General features: G+C 42.6%; 1 protein-coding gene across 3 annotated transcripts; it reads left to right on the top strand.

Annotated features, from left to right (window-relative positions):
* Window positions 1-9,337: 9,337 nt before the first annotated feature.
* On the top strand, window positions 9,338-17,866 carry LOC119725524 (BET1 homolog). 3 transcript variants are annotated; one of them, XM_038196946.1, is made up of 5 exons: window positions 9,338-9,455; window positions 13,369-13,555; window positions 15,620-15,723; window positions 16,312-16,368; window positions 17,279-17,866. In XM_038196946.1, the coding sequence occupies exons 2-5, from the start codon at window positions 13,540-13,542 to the stop codon at window positions 17,432-17,434; spliced, it is 333 nt and encodes a 110-aa protein (XP_038052874.1). In that variant the 5' UTR covers window positions 9,338-9,455; window positions 13,369-13,539; the 3' UTR covers window positions 17,435-17,866. The 3 variants fall into 3 exon arrangements, with proteins under 3 accessions (XP_038052874.1, XP_038052873.1, XP_038052875.1); XM_038196945.1 differs by lacking the exon at window positions 9,338-9,455 and adding an exon at window positions 12,471-12,659; XM_038196947.1 differs by lacking the exon at window positions 9,338-9,455 and adding an exon at window positions 13,123-13,225.
* The last annotated feature ends 610 nt before the right edge of the window (window positions 17,867-18,476 follow it).

Raw genomic sequence — 18,476 nt, 5'->3', positions numbered from 1 at the left:
GTCGGAAGCCCAAAGTTGTCACACCGCTGCGAAAGGACCGCGTCAAAACTGTATGTGTAGACTCTACCCAAGTCTGCAGTTGCTGGTCACATAATATTATTGTTCGTCTTAATTGCTTTGAACACAATGCCGGATCTCACCATTTAGATATCAGACTGTAGCCCTATGCCCTAGAACAAATACAAACGGCTACTTATAGTATATTATTATCATTTCATTTTACCTCCAGAAATTATAAATAAAAAGGCAAACTATTTCACAGATTTGTTTTCAGTTGGAATTCAATGTGTCCCGACCATAATCCTGACTGATTTTGTTTTTCGAAGGCAAAGGGAGGCCCGTTTCGATTCTCTGAATAATTTAAATTATTGGTCACTGATGAGTCTGCAAGCTACGGAGCACTGTACGTGCCATCAAAGATGCTGAGCTCCTCGGAGATTGTCATCATTTCATAATAATTTCTCTCAGGATCTCATCATCTTGGGTGGCAAGCGCGCTTGAGCCATTGGGCTCTGGTTTGCGACCAATTGGGCGTCACCTTGGTACTACAGAACGGTGTCTTATTACTTCGCGGGGCTTAGCAGGGTCATCCAATCGGCCACGTGGCGCGGCTGGTGGCATTGGGTGTCAGCTCACTGCCAAAACAACACCCAAACAGTAACCGTTGCTAAGGACTTCTGACTTATTATTACTACGATCCGACCAGCTGGAGTTCTCAAATCACCGGCGTTTTAAAGGGGCACTCCGGGCTGGTCGAAATTATCTCGCAAAAGGTCCACATCAATACCACTTGGAGTCATTTTCGAAGACTGTAAAGTGAGATGATCAGTGTTAATCAATAATAAGAAGACTTAGCTTTCTTCAAAACCTTGATATCATTGCTGTTTCTTGTTTTCTATCTTAATTGAGAAACAATTAAGCTGCCATGACCTGCGGGGAAAAAAACTTAAGCGATTCGAATTTGGAAAGGCTTGCCGGCGGAGCACCTTTAGGCCTCTACGGCCTTGCGAACATGTTTTCAGTAACTGACATTCGTTTTACAACTGAATACAATAATTCTGGGAATGAAACATTTATGATCACATACCATGCAGTAATAAACTCAGTATAAACCAATAAACACTTAAGGGTTTGCGGATACAGTTAGGTGAATTTAAAAAAAAAAGAAGTGCTATAAGTAAACATTTGTCCTGGTTCGGCTGGCTCAGATCCAATTTCTTTCGTTTCGTCGCCTCGGGTGCAGTCAACAAACCTCAGGTTTGGATCAGATATTCTTCAAAGGGACTATCAGTACTTGTGCACCGAGCCCAATTTTAATAACACAATCTGTACTTTTATATGAGCAAAATAGCAGTCAATGCGAGATAAGGGGAAAGATCTTTTTACGGTAATCAACAGGCGTATACAATACGAGCAGGCGCATGAGCCAAAACATTGGGCCAAATTATTAACTGTTGGCTGAGGTTATATTTGGGCTGTTGGTATGGTAACGCCATATATAAACAACCCTGCGGAGTAAATATTGTGCACGATGCCTTGGCAACCGATCTCAGACTCTCTTGAAGTTTGATTTGTGTGCGGTGGGGGGTTGGGGGAGAGACGGTGCCGGGTTGGAGTGGGTAGGGAGGGGGTTGAGGTTGGACTATTTTCGTAATGGGCCAACGCAAAGTAGTCAATGTGCTCTATGATGGTTCGTGCTTATTCACTGGTAGCTAGGATATTAACGAGAAGCGGGGCGGATCCAAGGCGTGGTTACGGTGGCTATTAAAGCAATCTGCGTACGGCTTCCACTCTAATTCATATCTTCGAGCTTGATGAAGATACAGCCATGTGGCTGCAAAAATTAGACATATTCCCGTGTGATTTTGGTACGGAAGTATATCATACGAACGACGACGAATTGACAAATGAAAGAATTTTTTAAAGAGACTAGTGAAGAAAAAAACAAATTTTATTAAATTTCCTGAATAGCGTCATCACTCAGTATTAATTGGCAATTTTTATTCATTGCTCCATACCAAGCAGTTGCATGATTTCTGTATGCGATGATGCAACGTTAATACCCACACGTCTCATCAGCTCCCTTCCATTTGAAGCAAAAGCCCGTGTGTTTCAGCACCCCCGACACCCTTAAAGCTACTGTCCATCATTTGCAGCCATTGCAAGGTACGACTTAATTGTTGCAGAATATGGAGTTGCATACGATTGCACTGACGCGACGAAGCATCCATTCACATACTTTAGAAAGTGTTTTTGAAGCAAGGTTAGAATCCCCGAAATATAGGTTTCAATTTTAAAAAAAAGTGAAACATATAAATACAGGCCTACCAAAATTAAACGAAAATGAATTATGCATCCTTCCCAAAATAATTTCAGGTGTCACTTCTTCCATCTATGCTTCTTCCGATATCTTCTTTAAATAGGGGCCAGGGCTATCGATCTGCCAAGTTTGGTGCTTTGGACCAGTCGGTCATGCGATTCCTATCCGGCTCGTTAGTAAAAACGTCATACACGCGCACGCACCACTGATTACTAGCGCCCATTGGCTGCAAACGCTCAAACTGCGTTAACTTCCGGTTCCAAACGGTGCAGAAAGTGCCGGAGGTGACGTCACACTAACGAACCGGTATCCAGTAAGCTCCGCCCAGTGCGCACGTGGGCAAATTAACACGTGCTCCGCCCAATGCCACGCTGCATTTTCCTTCCGCGCGCATCATACGTGCGTGCACGCATGTCGGACTTTAATAGTGCACGCACGTCGGACATAAATCACGGCTGTGATTGGTCAGAACACCATGGGGTGGTGCTTACTTGATCGGTCTATTGATGTGGCCCGTGTAAACCGCGCTTGGCCTTGATGTACACGGTACGTGAACAAGGGCGGATCCAGAACACAATTTTTTGGGGCCCCCCAAAAATTTGGTCCCCCAAAAAAGTGGGTCAAAAAAATTACGGCGTGGGGTTCGGGGCCCGCTTAAGGGCCCCGAATTTTTTTTGGATTCTAGATGCTCTGTGGTGCGATCTGAGGCAATTTCTGACACCAATTGTTTTGAGGAAAAGATGGTGGTGTACTCATTGCCTGCCTTTATTGGATTGTCACATCAAAAAACAACAAATTGGTTTCGTTTTTTTGGGGGGGGGGGGATGGCCCCCTTTGGCTCCCCCCCCCCCCCCCCCCCGATCCGCCCTTCCGTGAAGTTTTTTTTATCAGCCGAATTGGATTAGATTGGATTGGATTGGATTGGATTGGTTTGGTTTGGTTTGGGTTGGGTTGGGTTGGGTTGGGTTGGGTTTGGTTTGGTTTGGTTTGGTTTGGTTTGGTTTGGATTGGATTGGATTGGTTTGGTTTGGATTGGTTTGGTTTGGTTTGGTTTGGATTGGATTGGATTGGATTGGATTGGATTGGTTTGGTTTGGTTTGGTTTGGTTTGGTTTGGTTTGGTTCCGGTTGGGTTTGGTTTGGTTTGGTTTGGGTTTGGATGCTCTGTGGTGCGATCTGACGAGGCAATTTCTGACCCCAATTTTTTTTGAGGAAAAGATGGTGGTGTACTCATTGCCTGCCTTTATTGCGATGTCACATCAACAAAAAAATTGGTTTCGTTTGGGGGGGGCATGGCCCCTTTGGGCCCCCCCCCCCCCCGGATCCGCCTTACGTGAAGTTTTTTTTATCAGCCGATTTGGTTTGGTTTGGATTGGATTGGTTTGGTTTGGATTGGTTTGGATTGGATTGGATTGGATTGGATTGGATTGCGGATCCGCCTTACGTGAAGTTTTTTTATCAGCCGATTTGGTTTGGTTTGGATTGGATTGGATTGGTTTAGATTGGTTTGGTTTGGTTTGGTTTGGATTGGATTGGATTGGATTGGATTGGATTGGATTGGTTTGGATTGGTTTGGATTGGATTGGATTGGATTGGATTGGTTTGGTTTGGTTTGGTTTGGTTTGGTTTGGTTCCGGTTGGGTTGGTTTGGTTTGGTTTGGGTTTGGATTCTAGATGCTCTGTGGTGCGATCTGGACAATTTCTGACCCCAATTTTTTTTAGGAAAAGATGGTGGTGCACTCATTGCCTGCCTTTATTGCGATGTCACACCGAAAAAAAAATTGGTTTCGTTTGGGGGGGGGGGGCATGGCCCCCTTTGCGCCCCCCCCCCCCGGATCCGCCTTACGTGAAGTTTTTTTTATCAGCCGATTTGGTTTGGTTTGGATTGGATTGGTTTGGTTATGTTTTGGTTTGGATTGGATTGGATTGGATTGGATTGCGGATCCGCCTTACGTGAAGTTTTTTTTAATAAGCCGATTTGGATTGGTTTGGATTGGATTGGATTGGTTTGGATTGGTTTGGTTTGGTTCTGGTTTGGTTCCGGTTGGGTTTGGTTTGGTTTGGTTTGGATTGGATTGGATTGGATTGCGGATCCGCCTTACGTGATTTTTTTTTTAATAAGCCGATTTGGTTTGGTTTGGATTGGATTGGATCGGTTTGGATTGGTTTGGATTGGATTTGGATTGGATTAGATTGCGGATCCGCCTTACGTGAAGTTTTTTTTTAATAATTAAGCCGATTTGGATTTGTTTGGATTGGATTGGATTGGTTTGGATTGGTTTGGATTGGATTGGATTGGATTGGATTGCGGATCCGCCTTACGTGAAGTTTTTTTTAATAAGCCGATTTGGATTGGTTTGGATTGGATTGGATTGGTTTGGATTGGTTTGGATTGGATTGGATTGGATTGGATTGCGGATCCGCCTTACGTGAAGCTTTTTTTAATAAGCCGATTTGGATTGGTTTGGATTGGATTGGATTGGTTTGGATTGGTTTGGATTGGATTGGATTGGATTGGATTGCGGATCCGCCTTACGTGAAGCTTTTTTTAATAAGCCGATTTGGATTGGTTTGGATTGGATTGGATTGGTTTGGATTGGTTTGGTTTGGTTCTGGTTTGGTTCCGGTTGGGTTTGGTTTGGTTTGGTTTGGATTGGATTGCGGATCCGCCTTACGTGAATTTTTTTTTAATAAGCCGATTTGGATTGGTTTGGATTGGATTGGATTGGTTTGGATTGGTTTGGTTTGGTTCTGGTTTGGTTCCGGTTGGGTTTGGTTTGGTTTGGTTTGGATTGGATTGCGGATCCGCCTTACGTGAAGTTTATTTTAATAAGCCGATTTGGTTTGGTTTGGATTGGATTGGATTGGTTTGGATTGGTTTGGATTGGATTGGATTGGTTTGGATTGGTTTGGTTTGGATTGGTTTGGTTTGGTTCTGGTTTGGTTCCGGTTGGGTTTGGTTTGGATTGGATTGGATTGGTTTGGATTGGTTTGGATTGGATTGGATTGGATTGGATTGCGGATCCGCCTTACGTGAAGTTTTTTTAATAAGCCGATTTGGATTGGTTTGGATTGGATTGGATTGGTTTGGATTGGTTTGGTTTGGTTCTGGTTTGGTTCCGGTTGGGTTTGGTTTGGTTTGGTTTGGATTGGATTGCGGATCCGCCTTACGTGAATTTTTTTTTAATAAGCCGATTTGGATTGGTTTGGATTGGATTGGATTGGTTTGGATTGGTTTGGTTTGGTTCTGGTTTGGTTCCGGTTGGGTTTGGTTTGGTTTGGTTTGGATTGGATTGCGGATCCGCCTTACGTGAAGTTTATTTTAATAAGCCGATTTGGATTGGTTTGGATTGGATTGGATTGGTTTGGATTGGTTTGGTTTGGTTCTGGTTTGGTTCCGGTTGGGTTTGGTTTGGTTTGGTTTGGATTGGATTGGATTGGATTGCGGATCCGCCTTACGTGAATTTTTTTTTAATAAGCCGGTTTGGTTTGGTTTGGATTGGATTGGATTGGTTTGGTTTGGTTTGGTTTGGTTTGGATTGGATTGGATTGGATTGCGGATCCGCCTTACGTGAATTTTTTTTTAATAAGCCGATTTGGTTTGGTTTGGATTGGATTGGATTGGTTTGGTTTGGTTTGGTTTGGATTGGATTGGATTGGATTGCGGATCCGCCTTACGTGAAGTTTTTTTTAATAAGCCGATTTGGTTTGATTTGGATTGGATTGGATTGGTTTGGTTTGGTTTGGTTTGGTTTGGATTGGATTGGATTGGATTGCGGATCCGCCTTACGTGAAGTTTTTTTTAATAAGCCGATTTGGTTTGGTTTGGATTGGATTGGATTGGTTTGGATTGGATTGGATTGGTTTGGTTTGGTTTGGTTTGGTCTGGTTTGGATTGGATTGGATTGCGGATCCGCCTTACGTGAAGTTTTTTTTAATAAGCCGATTTGGTTTGGTTTGGATTGGATTGGATTGGTTTGGATTGGTTTGGATTGGATTGGATTGGTTTGGATTGGTTTGGTTTGGTTCTGGTTTGGTTCCGGTTGGGTTTGGTTTGGTTTGGTTTGGATTGGATTGGATTGGATTGCGGATCCGCCTTACGTGAAGTTTTTTTTAATAAGCCGATTTGGTTTGGTTTGGATTGGATTGGATTGGTTTGGATTGGTTTGGATTGGATTGGACTGGTTTGGATTGGTTTGGTTTGGTTCTGGTTTGGTTCCGGTTGGTTTGGTTTGGATTGGTTTGGTTTGGTTTGGTTTGGTTTGGTTTGGTTTGGTTTGGTTTGGTTTGGATTGGATTGGATTGGTTTGGTTTGGTTTGGTTTGGATTGGATTGGATTGGTTTGGTTTGGTTTGGTTTGGTTTGGATTGGATTGGATTGGATTGCGGATCCGCCTTACATGAAGTTTTTTTTAATAAGCCGATTTGGTTTGGTTTGGATTGGATTGGATTGGTTTGGATTGGATTGGATTGGTTTGGATTGGATTGGATTGGATTGGATTGGATTGGATTGGATTGGTTTGGATTGGTAATTGGTTTGGTTCTGGTTTGGTTCCGGTTGGGTTTGGTTTGGTTTGGTTCCGGTTGGGTTTGGTTTGGTTTGGTTTGGATTGGATTGGATTGGATTGCGGATCCGCCTTACGTGAAGTTTTTTTTAATAAGCCGATTTGGTTTGGTTTGGATTGGATTGGATTGGTTTGGTTTGGTTTGGTTTGGTTTGGTTTGGTTTGGATTGGATTGGATTGGATTGCATATCCGCCTTACATGAAGTTTTTTTTAATAAGCCGATTTGGTTTGGTTTGGATTGGATTGGATTGGTTTGGATTGGATTGGATTGGTTTGGTTTGGTTTGGTTTGGTTTGGTTTGGATTGGATTGGATTGCGGATCCGCCTTACGTGAAGTTTTTTTTTTAATAAGCCGATTTGGATTTGTTTGGATTGGATTGGATTGGTTTGGATTGGTTTGGATTGGATTGGATTGGTTTGGATTGGTTTGGTTTGGTTCTGGTTTGGTTCCGGTTGGCTTTGGTTTGGTTTGGTTTGGATTGGATTGGATTGGATTGCGGATCCGCCTTACGTGAATTTTTTTTAATAACCCGATTTGGTTTGGTTTGGATTGGATTGGATTGGTTTGGTTTGGTTTGGTTTGGTTTGGATTGGATTGGATTGGATTGCGGATCCGCCTTACATGAAGTTTTTTTTAATAAGCCGATTTGGTTTGGTTTGGATTGGATTGGATTGGATTGGATTGCGGATCCGCCTAGCTTACGTGAAGTTTTTTTTAATAAGCCGATTTGGATTGGTTTGGATTGGTTTGGATTGGTTTGGTTTGGTTCTGGTTTGGTTCCAGTTTGGTTTGGTTTGGTTTGGTTTGGATTGGATTGGATTACGGATCCGCCTTACGTGAAGTTTTTTTTAATAAGCCGATTTGGTTTGGTTTGGATTGGATTGGATTGGTTTGGATTGGTTTGGTTTGGATTGGTTTGGTTTGGTTCTGGTTTGGTTCGGTTGGGTTTGGTTTGGATTTGATTGGTTTGGTTCTGGTTTGGTTTGGATTGGATTGGATTGGATTGGATTGGATTGTGGATCCGCCTTACGTGAATTTTTTTTTAATAAGCCGATTTGTATTGGTTTGGATTGGATTGGATTGGTTTGGTTTGGATTGCGGATCCGCCTTACGTGAAGTTTTTTTTAATAAGCCGATTTGGTTTGGTTTGGATTGGATTGGATTGGTTTGGATTGGTTTGGATTGGATTGGATTGGTTTGGATTGGTTTGGATTGGTTTGGTTTGGTTCTGGTTTGGTTCCAGTTGGGTTTGGTTTGGTTTGGTTTGGATTGGATTGGATTGCGGATCCGCCTTATACGTGAAGTTTTTTTTAATAAGCCGATTTGGTTTGGTTTGGATTGGATTGGATTGGTTTGGATTGGTTTGGATTGGATTGGATTGGTTTGGATTGGTTTGGTTTGGATTGGTTTGGTTTGGTTCTGGTTTGGTTCCGGTTGGGTTTGGTTCCGGTTGGGTTGGATTGGTTTGGATTGGTTTGGATTGGATTGGATTGGTTTGGTTTGGTTTGGTTTGGTTTGGTTTGGTTTGGTTTGGTTTGGATTGGATTGGATTGGATTGCGGATCCGCCTTACGTGAAATTTTTTTTAATAAGCCGATTTGGTTTGGTTTGGATTGGATTGGATTGGTTTGGATTGGTTTGGATTGGATTGGATTGGATTGGATTGGATTGGTTTGGTTTGGTTCCGGTTGGTTTGGTTTGGTTTGGTTTGGTTTGGTTCCGGTTGGGTTGGGTTTGGTTTGGTTTTGGTTTGGATTCTAAATGCTCTGTGGTGCGATCTGAGGCAATTTCTGACCCCAATTTTTTTTAGGAAAAGATGGTGGTGTACTCATTGCCTTCCTTTATTGCGATGTCACATCAAAAAAAAAAATTGGTTTCGTTTGGGTGGGGGGGGGGGGGGGGGGGGCATGGCCCCCCTTTGGCCCTCCCCCCCCCCCCCCGGATCCGCCTTACGTGAAGTTTTTTTTATCAGCCGATTTGGTTTGGTTTGGATTGGATTGGTTTGGTTTGGATTGGTTTGGTTAGGTTTGGGTTGGTTTGGTTTGGTTTCAATTGGATTAGATTGGATTGGATTGGATTGGTTTGGTTCCGGTTGGGTTGGGTTTGGTTTGGTTTGCATTGGTGTGGTTGGTTTGGTTCCGGTTGGGTTTGGTTTGGTTTGGTTTGGTTTGGATTGGGTTGGTTTGGTTTGGTTTGGGTTTGGATTCTAGATGCTCTGTGGTGCGATCTGAGGCAATTTCTGACCCCAATTTTTTTTGAGGAAAAGATGGTGGTGTACTCATTGCCTGCCTTTATTGCGATGTCACATCAAAAAAAAAAATTGGTTTCGTTTGGGGGGGGGGGGGGCATGGCCCCCTTTGGCCCCCCCCCCCCCCGGTTCCCCCCCCCCGGATCCGCCTTATGTGAAGTTTTTTTTATCAGCCGATTTGGTTTGGTTTGGATTGGATTGGTTTGAATTATGCTACCACTTTTCATCATGTCAATTAAGTTTTTAGGTCGTAAATCGTTCAAGTTCTGATGTAGTGTGTATCTTCAAGCTGTAGCGATAGTGTCACTGTCACATACAAAAAGGTAGCGGCGTCAATTATAATTAATTTATAAGTTTCCATTTTTGAATTGAAAAAAAGCAAATGAAAATAAATTAACGCTTGCAACGCGCGCGTGTTGTTTCACACCATTTGAAGTTGGTTTGGATTGGATTGGATTGGTTTGGTTTGGTTTGGTTTGGTTTGGTTTGGTTTGGTTTGGTTTGGTTTGGATTGGATTGGATTGGATTGCGGATCCGCCTTACGTGAAATTTTTTTTAATAAGCCGATTTGGTTTGGTTTGGATTGGATTGGATTGGTTTGGATTGGTTTGGATTGGATTGGATTGGATTGGATTGGATTGGTTTGGTTTGGTTCCGGTTGGTTTGGTTTGGTTTGGTTTGGTTTGGTTCCGGTTGGGTTGGGTTTGGTTTGGTTTGGGTTTGGATTCTAAATGCTCTGTGGTGCGATCTGAGGCAATTTCTGACCCCAATTTTTTTTTAGGAAAAGATGGTGGTGTACTCATTGCCTTCCTTTATTGCGATGTCACATCAAAAAAAAAAATTGGTTTCGTTTGGGTGGGGGGGGGGGGGCATGGCCCCCTTTGGCCCTCCCCCCCCCCGGATCCGCCTTACGTGAAGTTTTTTTTATCAGCCGATTTGGTTTGGTTTGGATTGGATTGATTTGGTTTGGATTGGTTTGGTTAGGTTTGGTTGGTTTGGTTTGGTTTCAATTGGATTAGATTGGATTGGATTGGATTGGTTTGGTTCCGGTTGGGTTGGGTTTGGTTTGGTTTGCATTGGTGTGGTTTGGTTTGGTTCCGGTTGGGTTTGGTTTGGTTTGGTTTGGTTTGGATTGGGTTGGTTTGGTTTGGTTTGGGTTTGGATTCTAGATGCTCTGTGGTGCGATCTGAGGCAATTTCTGACCCCAATTTTTTTTGAGGAAAAGATGGTGGTGTACTCATTGCCTGCCTTTATTGCGATGTCACATCAAAAAAAAAATTGGTTTCGTTTGGGGGGGGGGCATGGCCCCCTTTGCCCCCCCCCCCCGTTCCCCCCCCCCCGGATCCGCCTTACGTGAAGTTTTTTTTATCAGCCGATTTGGTTTGGTTTGGATTGGATTGGTTTGAATTGGTTTGGTTTGGTTTGGTTTGGTTTGGTTTGGATTGGATTGGATTGGATTGGTTTGGTTTGGTTTGGTTTGGTTTTTTGGTTTGGTTTGGTTTGGATTGATTGATTGGATTGGATTGGTTTGGATTGGATTGGATTGGTATGGGTTGGATTGGATTGGTTTGGTTTGAATTGGTTTGGTTTGGTTTGGTTTGGTTTGGTTTGGTTTGCTTGGTTTTTGTTTGGGTTTTTTTTTTTCGTTCATTTTCTTTTCATTTTTATATTTTTATTTGCATTGTATTCTTCTATTCATTTTCTGTGTAGACAATTCGAGCATGGATAGGCAGGCCTTAGGGCTACAGTGTTTCAGTACACTTTTGTTTACCCTGGTCGGTTTGAAATGTTATTTTGTTCCTATTTTCCGTCCCTCTATCTCCTCTCCCCTGTCAAACTGTCCACCTTTCCTTCCCTCCCTTCGCGGGGACGCGTCGACAACAAAATTTTCGACGGTCAGTCTCATATTTGATCAGGATTTGATTCCCCCTAGTAACGTACGTACCGTACCAGCGGCCACCGAAAACCGGGGGGGGGGGGGGGTCACAGCTAGTGTGTGGCGCATATGCATCGGACCAATTGGGCTCAGTTCAAGCATGGAGGTATTCCTCCATGGTTCAACTTTGGACGGCTTCGCTTGTGACCCCCCCCCCCTCCCCCCCTTCAGTCCCCTCGCCCTGCAATTGTGCAAACAGTAGGGCGGGGGCGCCTACGAGCGAATTTGGACGGCTGGCTCTGTGGGCCGGACTGGGCATATTGGACCAGAAGCTGGCGCTATTGAAAGGTGGCCAGTATCTGAATCATATTTATTCTACCTCCATGCGTCAATAAAGAGTCAAAATCAGTCTTTTCTGGGCATCAGGTCGAAAATGATATTTTTACATATTGTTAACATATGTTCTTTTTCCTTTAACACGTGGTTTAATTTTTGAAATCGGTCATTGCTGTGTAGAGTTATGCTATTTTGAAGTTCATTGTGTCGAAAAGTAGAAAACGGAGAAAATGGCCACGAACGTCACAAAACAGTTATTTCTTTAACTGATAATAGTGATATACCTTATCAAAATCATCCAAATAGTATATGTAGAGTTCAAATTAGGGTTTCAAACTTTTATAATATATTTTAGACATGTTCAGGATTACGAATATACAAAAAATTGAAAATCGATAAAAATCACCCCCACAGCGTTTTTTGGCCCTTTCTCAATTTCAACATCTGCCCAGAAGCGTCTGCTTTTGACAGAACAGGTCACAAATTTGGCTAAGATCTAAATCTGAAGCCTAGCCGCGTCAACCTCGTCCCCAGTGCTTACTTTATTTCCAACGGCGTTTCCAATAGTAAACCCTGGATAGGAAACTTTCTTCCTGTATCCTGATTGGATACCGCAATTGGCTAGTAATGGATTTTTATCGTGTACTTGGTGCTATATATTCACAACGTGCAGTACGTGTTTTCGCGATCATTCGTCCACGCCTTCTCGAAAATACTAATTTCCTTTCCAATTTGCTCATATTAATATGAAATATGATACTGCATGTTGTCTCGATAAGATCGTAACAGTTTGATTTCAAAAATCGTGTTTTCGTAACTCACGCCGTGCTCGCGCTGCTACGAATTGACTCTGTTTTTACCCCAGACACCGCATACAAAAACAAACGCTAATGTGTAACGCATATCCAGGCACCTGACTGTTCCTCATTTGCATACGTGTGCAAAAATCTTGCACATGCAAATGATCCAATACTAGGGTGAGAGAGCAGGTAGTGGTGGGCGCGTACTGCTCGACACCCTGGGGACGAGGCTGTATCCGCGTATGCCGAATAAAGCCGGAGTTTAAAACCTTACCGTATAGCGCCCTCAAGAGAGTTTTAAAAATCGATCGATACCCAGACGTCTCGAGTACTGAGAGGAGGTCATTAAGGAAAGAAGCCCAATCATTTCTAAAATGACACGACTTCTTAACAAATTACGGCAATATGTTAGTACCACCTTTCATCATGTCAATTAAGTTTTTAAGTCGTAAATCGTTCAAGTTCTGATGTAGTGGGTATCTTCAAGCTGTAGCGATAGTGCCACATACAAAAAGGTAGCGGCGTCAATTATAATTAATTTATAAGTTTGACATTTTTTAATTGAAAAAAGCAAATGAAAAGGAAGTGTCACGATAGTGGTAAATTAACGCTTGCAACGCGCGCGTGTACGCGTGTTGTTTCACACCATTTGAAGTTGGGTGCGTAGAAATAGGACTGCGTATAGGGGGTCTGACGATATATTTTTAATGGGCTTATTTAGCCGCTTTCTTTCACTACAGTCATGACACTTGACACTAATCATGCTAATGACAGTGCATAATTTATGAAAGTTATTCCGTATAGGCCTAGGCCTAGTAATAGGCGTTTTATCGGAAAATAGAAATAAAGTCCGAAATTGCAAAATGGTCCTACGGTAGGCTTACGTGTGCATCGTATCAACGCTTTCCACCCAAATATTCACAGATTCACCCAATTAACCAACTACAAATGGAAATTTCCAAAAATGTGGCACTTGACACATCTTTGGAAATAACATCCCTTTATTGTTTTCTTCAAAATGACAGCGTGCCAGAAGGAGTAATTTCACAGGAGTTTAGTGTCATTACTGTCTCTAAACCAAGTAAGCTTTTCAACAATAATTTGGTCGGTTACTTTTTGATAACTTCAAATTGTCCACCCTACCTTCAAAAACATGAAAAAAATCTTTAATTAATGTTGACATTTATATAAAACTTGTCCTTCATCCTCGCGTTCTTGTTACAGTGAAACAGTCTGCAGGGTTAGCCACTGATGATCCTCAACAGCTCTGTGTAAATCTGCATAAATCTGCCTGTATTGTGTCTGGTAGGATTAGCTGTTAATCCTAATCCCTTTGTGGCATCAGCTTAAGCCAAATCCAACATAATCTGAGGACTCCCAAATCGTCCAATCAGGATGAGGCGAGCAGGTCGTAAGTACTTAAAGGAAACATGCAGTCCAAAATTTTCATAACGTATTTTATTTTATATATACATTCATTTATGTGTATTAAATGTGAATTAAAAGCAGAACTGGTTCTGGTGTACGTTTAGTGTGGTAATTTGCCGTCCAAAATTGAACCCCCCCTTTTTGATTTTCGCGGCAACTCCAAATGAGGGCGCTGTTCATGACATAAACAAAGGCAGAGAAATCCAGGGCCCGTAAATGACGTCTGGGTACGAGACGGATTAGCGAAGCTACTGTGCTGTGTGTGTATGTGCAGCCGCCGCGTACCCGTACGTGGCATTATATGCACACGTACGAATGTGTCTACATGGGATATGTACAGTACACGTGGACGTGCCACGGTGCCACCGTTGTCGAATGAACACAACGACGACCGTCATGACCGTAAAAGTTCCGAAGACCGTCCTCTTCTTTCCTTAGCGAATCCAATGAAAATGGTACAGATTCGTCCGATTCGAATCAGAGTTCTAATGATTCAGACACTGACTCGATGTTTTTTTAGGGGCATGCCCAAGTTGCTGTACAGACCAGCATCAAAGCACGACGGCTCAAAGTGCAGCGCAGAGGGCAGCGAACTCACTGGGCCCGGACCACTTTGCTCTGGTATTTACCTTCACTTTGGCTCTCCAAATGCTCCGATATTTCGGATTTACTGGAAACAAATGAAGGCTTACTCCATCCTTGGTAGTTTTGCTACACCCAGCAGCCACACACCTTGTCGGCATGGCCGAAAATCGGGTGTTATTTCTCCTCGATTCCGAACGAAACACCAGAAAAACTTTCAGTGCCGCAATGTATATGTACATGTATTATGATGCACGCCGCAATGCCGGTGCACCCGCAGCGCGGCAAGTCTCTGCCTCCGCTTGCGTCATACCCCTCGCGAAGTTTTATGTTAATGAAGCTTCCCTTTGTGGGGCGGAGTAGTTTGACCAAACATGTTCACAAATTATTTTCCCCCATTTATCTTAGAAAATAAACACCGCCATACACAAAATATTGTTAAGAACATCATCCTTTATTGATTTAAGCAAAAAAAATGCAATCAAAATTTTATTTCATGTTCCCTTTAAACTGTACAATACTAAGAGAACACAGTACAGAAGCAAACATTTGGTTTAGTACAGTAATGTATCCGGGGGGGGGGGGGGGGGGGGGGGGGGCTCGATCTCCTTGCCCCCCCCCCCCCCGGCCTGATTTTTGTGAAAGCCATTTTTTCAGTAACTATTTTCATAAATGGTTAAAGAAAAGAGGAAATCACAAGCTCCAAAACCATTACAATGCGCCGTGAAAATGGGCATATATTTTCCAGTATGCATCATAATGGTCAGTTTTGATATTTGGCAGAAGGGTACCAGCCGCCCCCCCCCCCCCCCTCCCCCTCCTTTTTTGATTTTATGGAGGCCAAGAGTCCGGAGAAAAAAATGATTTTCGGAGCGGAAGTGCGGTTGAAATTGAAATCATTCACTTGGCTTCACTAGTCTCAGGTGCAAAAAAATGTTGAAGAAAGTCACTTTTAAAATTTGAATTAAAACCTCAAACTTGGCTGGTGAAATACTGAGGACCTTGTCTTTGCCTTATTAATATTGATATTTTGGAGAATTTGTCATCAAAAGAGAGAGTAAAGTTCAGGGATCCAACTTTTCCGCTGATTTCCTCGTTTTTTACTTCTCATGAATGCCATTACAAATTGAAAAACACTGTACAAAGTCTTGTGTGGTTTGGAATTTCCTTGTTTTTTTCCCCCCTAAATTTCCAGTTGCACGCCTGAAAGTTGGCCTGATTTTTTTTGGAATGTTTTTCTGCACTCACGGTCTGCAACTATTGTGAAGTTGTTTCTACACGGTTGTAAAGGACATGTGATGGCCGAAGACCAAGACAATACCTTTACTTCTTAGTTTTATTTAGAGGGTTTTCAATAATGTATTTGTGTTGGTCTTACAACATATTTACTTTGAAAAATGTGTGCCGAAACATTCACCAAAACACAAACTAAATTCCATTTTTAATTTAATTGTTGTGATGAAAGTGGAAGCCAGTGGCAATCACACCTACTCAGACTACAACGCAGTCGAAGATGAAAACGAGCGACTCGTGGACAGTCTACATGAAAAAGTCTCCACGCTCAAATCGGTAAGTTGACGGGATCACTTTGAATCAATTTTAGGTAAAAAAAAAAAAAATGTCCCGTGCAAGATTTTAACCAGTTACCTCAGGAATTGACCTATCACCGTTTGTGAGTTTAATAGCCCACCCCTTATTAGACAACCCTATGGAGTTTTTGTACACTAAGTTTTGTTCGTCTCAGATTATGCGCGTTCCGCGTCCATTTGTATATCATGTCATTGGACAATATTGCGCGAGCTGCGTTAACGCGATTCTACCGCGATAGGTCAATACCACAATGGCAGTACAACTGAACAAAAACACAAAACTGTAGTTAGTTGACTGTGGATAATTTCGATGCAACCGCAAATTTCCATGTGAAAGTAAAAACAAATGTGCTGTTGGGGGCGGAGATTAAAAACTATACTAGAGGGGGCTGCTTTTTTTTTGTACGAGGTTTTCGTTAGTAAGGGCAACAATTGAAATATCAAGTCAAACATTTCCCTGATAAAATATTGTATCAAAAAGATGACGAATACTTTATATTATCTACTAGAATTTTGAAAGACGTGTCTGCCATTTTTTTACCAATTTGTTGTTGGCTTTTCTGTGCAGCTTTCCATCGATATTGGGACTGAAGTACGAGAGCAGAACAGTTTCCTCAAGCAGTTGGTAAGTTTATGCTGAAAAGTTTATTCGACACTTTTGAGACTTGGGGTAGGCTGGCTTGAAAATCAGGTTTTTGTTTATCATGAAAAGTTTGAAGCATGCATGGCAAGACGAAGCTCACACAAATTCCAAGTTGCAAGAAAAAGTGTTCTGCAAATTGTTCTGCCTGATTTGTTTTGTTTGGGAGGGGTAATTGTTCATTTCAATCTTGTCTCCTTAATGTCCATCTCTTGTCACATTTATCAGAAATAAATAAGGAATTTGGCTTTTGTGCACCCCTGGTGCCTTTTATACACTTCTGTTGCCTTTTCTATGTCCCTATTCCCTCTTCTACACCCCTGTTGCACATTCTACACCCTTTTTACATTTTCTACACCCCTGTTGCCCCTACTTTACCCCTGTTGCCTTTACTTCACCCCTGTTGCCTTCACTACACCCTGTTTCTAAACCCCAGTTACCTTTTCTACACCATGTTGCCTTTTCTACACCCCAGTTGCCTTTTCTACACCCTGTCACCTTTCTACACCACTGTCACCTTTTCCACACCCCTGTTGCCTTTTCTACACCCTGTCACCTTTTCTATACCCCTGTTGCCTTTTCTACACCCCAGTTGCTTTTTCTACACCCTGTTGCCTTTTCTACATCCCAGTTGCCTTTTCTACACCCCTGTTGCCTTTTCTACACCCCAGTTGTCTTTCCTACACCCCAGTTGCCTTTTCTACACCCCTTGCCTTTGTCTACACCCCTGTTGCCTTTTCTACACCCAGTTGCCTTTTCTACACCCAGGCCCTGTTGCCTTTTCTACACCCCTGTTGCTTTTTTTCACACCCCAGTTGCCTTGTTTAATGCCCCTGTTGCTTTATCAACACCCAGGACACCTTTTAATAGACTGTTTTCCATGGTTGTTTTTTAGGATGACACCTTTGATACGTCGGGAGGCCTGTTGTCCTCCACCATGGGCCGGTTGACCAAGATGGCGCGGTCCGGCCACAACTGCTACCTGTGCTACCTCCTCCTCTTCTCCTTCTTTGTCTTCTTCGTCATCTACTTCATCATCCGGTTCAGATGACGTCACACGAGGGCGCTATTTGGAGCCTTCGGGGATTCGATCTTTACGCACGGGGTTACTGGATCCATCGAGTTAGATTGTGGATAACAGTGAAACATGGTTCAACATCACAGAATATCAGCAATGAACAATTAAGGTGCTGCGAGATTGAAAATGTGTTGCATCTTGATAGCGCCAGCTGTTGATTTGAGATGTCAACATGGCAGGCAAGAGGTCTATGAGTTCACGTGTACTGTCAGTTGATCTTGCTTTCATGTAATATCTTCACATCTAATTAACATTTTGCAGATAATGTTCCCCTCTTACAAAAACAAAACATAATGGAAATCACAGAAAAACTAGCCGATGGTAGATAAAAATTTTACGAGGCCACAAGAATGAATAGTGCCCATCTGCCAATTGGCGGCCACAATTCAAGAGTCATGGCGTAAGGGCCCGTTTCAATTCATATCTGGGACGAGTTCCGGACGAGTTGCGGGTAGAATCATTCACTTTGTCCGGAAGAAGCTCTGCATTTGTCCCGGACATGTTCCGGGGGAAATTTTCATCAGCAACTGCTTGACTCACCAATACTGATAACTTCATTGCGGGAAGATTGCGGGGAAGTTGTTCAGAATCCTGCAACTTAAAGGGAAAATACAACATTTGCAAACATCAAAAAATAAAACTACCAAATCATTTTGAAATACCTTGCTGGACTGTTAGTGAATGACAGTGTAAAGCATCCTGTAAAATCATGGCACCTGGTATACTGTCATTTTCAAGAAAAGTGGTATTTTTGTATCAATTTCCAACGCTGGTCGGCCGACCCGCGTTGGAAAAAAACTGGCTTTTTTTTCAAATACTGGCCTCAATTGACCATCGCACTTGTTTGCAATCGATTACACACCTATGAACGGGTACAAGCCAGCTAGACTGGTTCCCTGACCTTACAATTCCCCAATGTATGTAAACTGCTGTTTCTTCTTATATGGAGTCAGGGAACCAGACTACAGGAAAACGATTGTTTTTCTTGGTTTTTATAGCATTTTCGAACCCAAAA

This window comes from Patiria miniata, unplaced genomic scaffold, assembly GCF_015706575.1.
Source record: "Patiria miniata isolate m_02_andy unplaced genomic scaffold, ASM1570657v1 HiC_scaffold_19, whole genome shotgun sequence".
NCBI lineage: Eukaryota > Metazoa > Echinodermata > Asteroidea > Valvatida > Asterinidae > Patiria > Patiria miniata.
The sequence above is the reverse complement of the archived record's forward strand: the minus strand, read 5'-3'. Positions and strand labels throughout refer to the sequence as shown.

Bases quoted from the DNA above. Each gene is read 5' to 3' on its own strand.
- LOC119725524 (XM_038196946.1), top strand. The intron at 15,724-16,311 runs GTAAGTTGACGG...TTTTCTGTGCAG, and splicing joins AAGTCTCCACGCTCAAATCG to CTTTCCATCGATATTGGGAC. The intron at 16,369-17,278 runs GTAAGTTTATGC...GTTGTTTTTTAG, and splicing joins ACAGTTTCCTCAAGCAGTTG to GATGACACCTTTGATACGTC.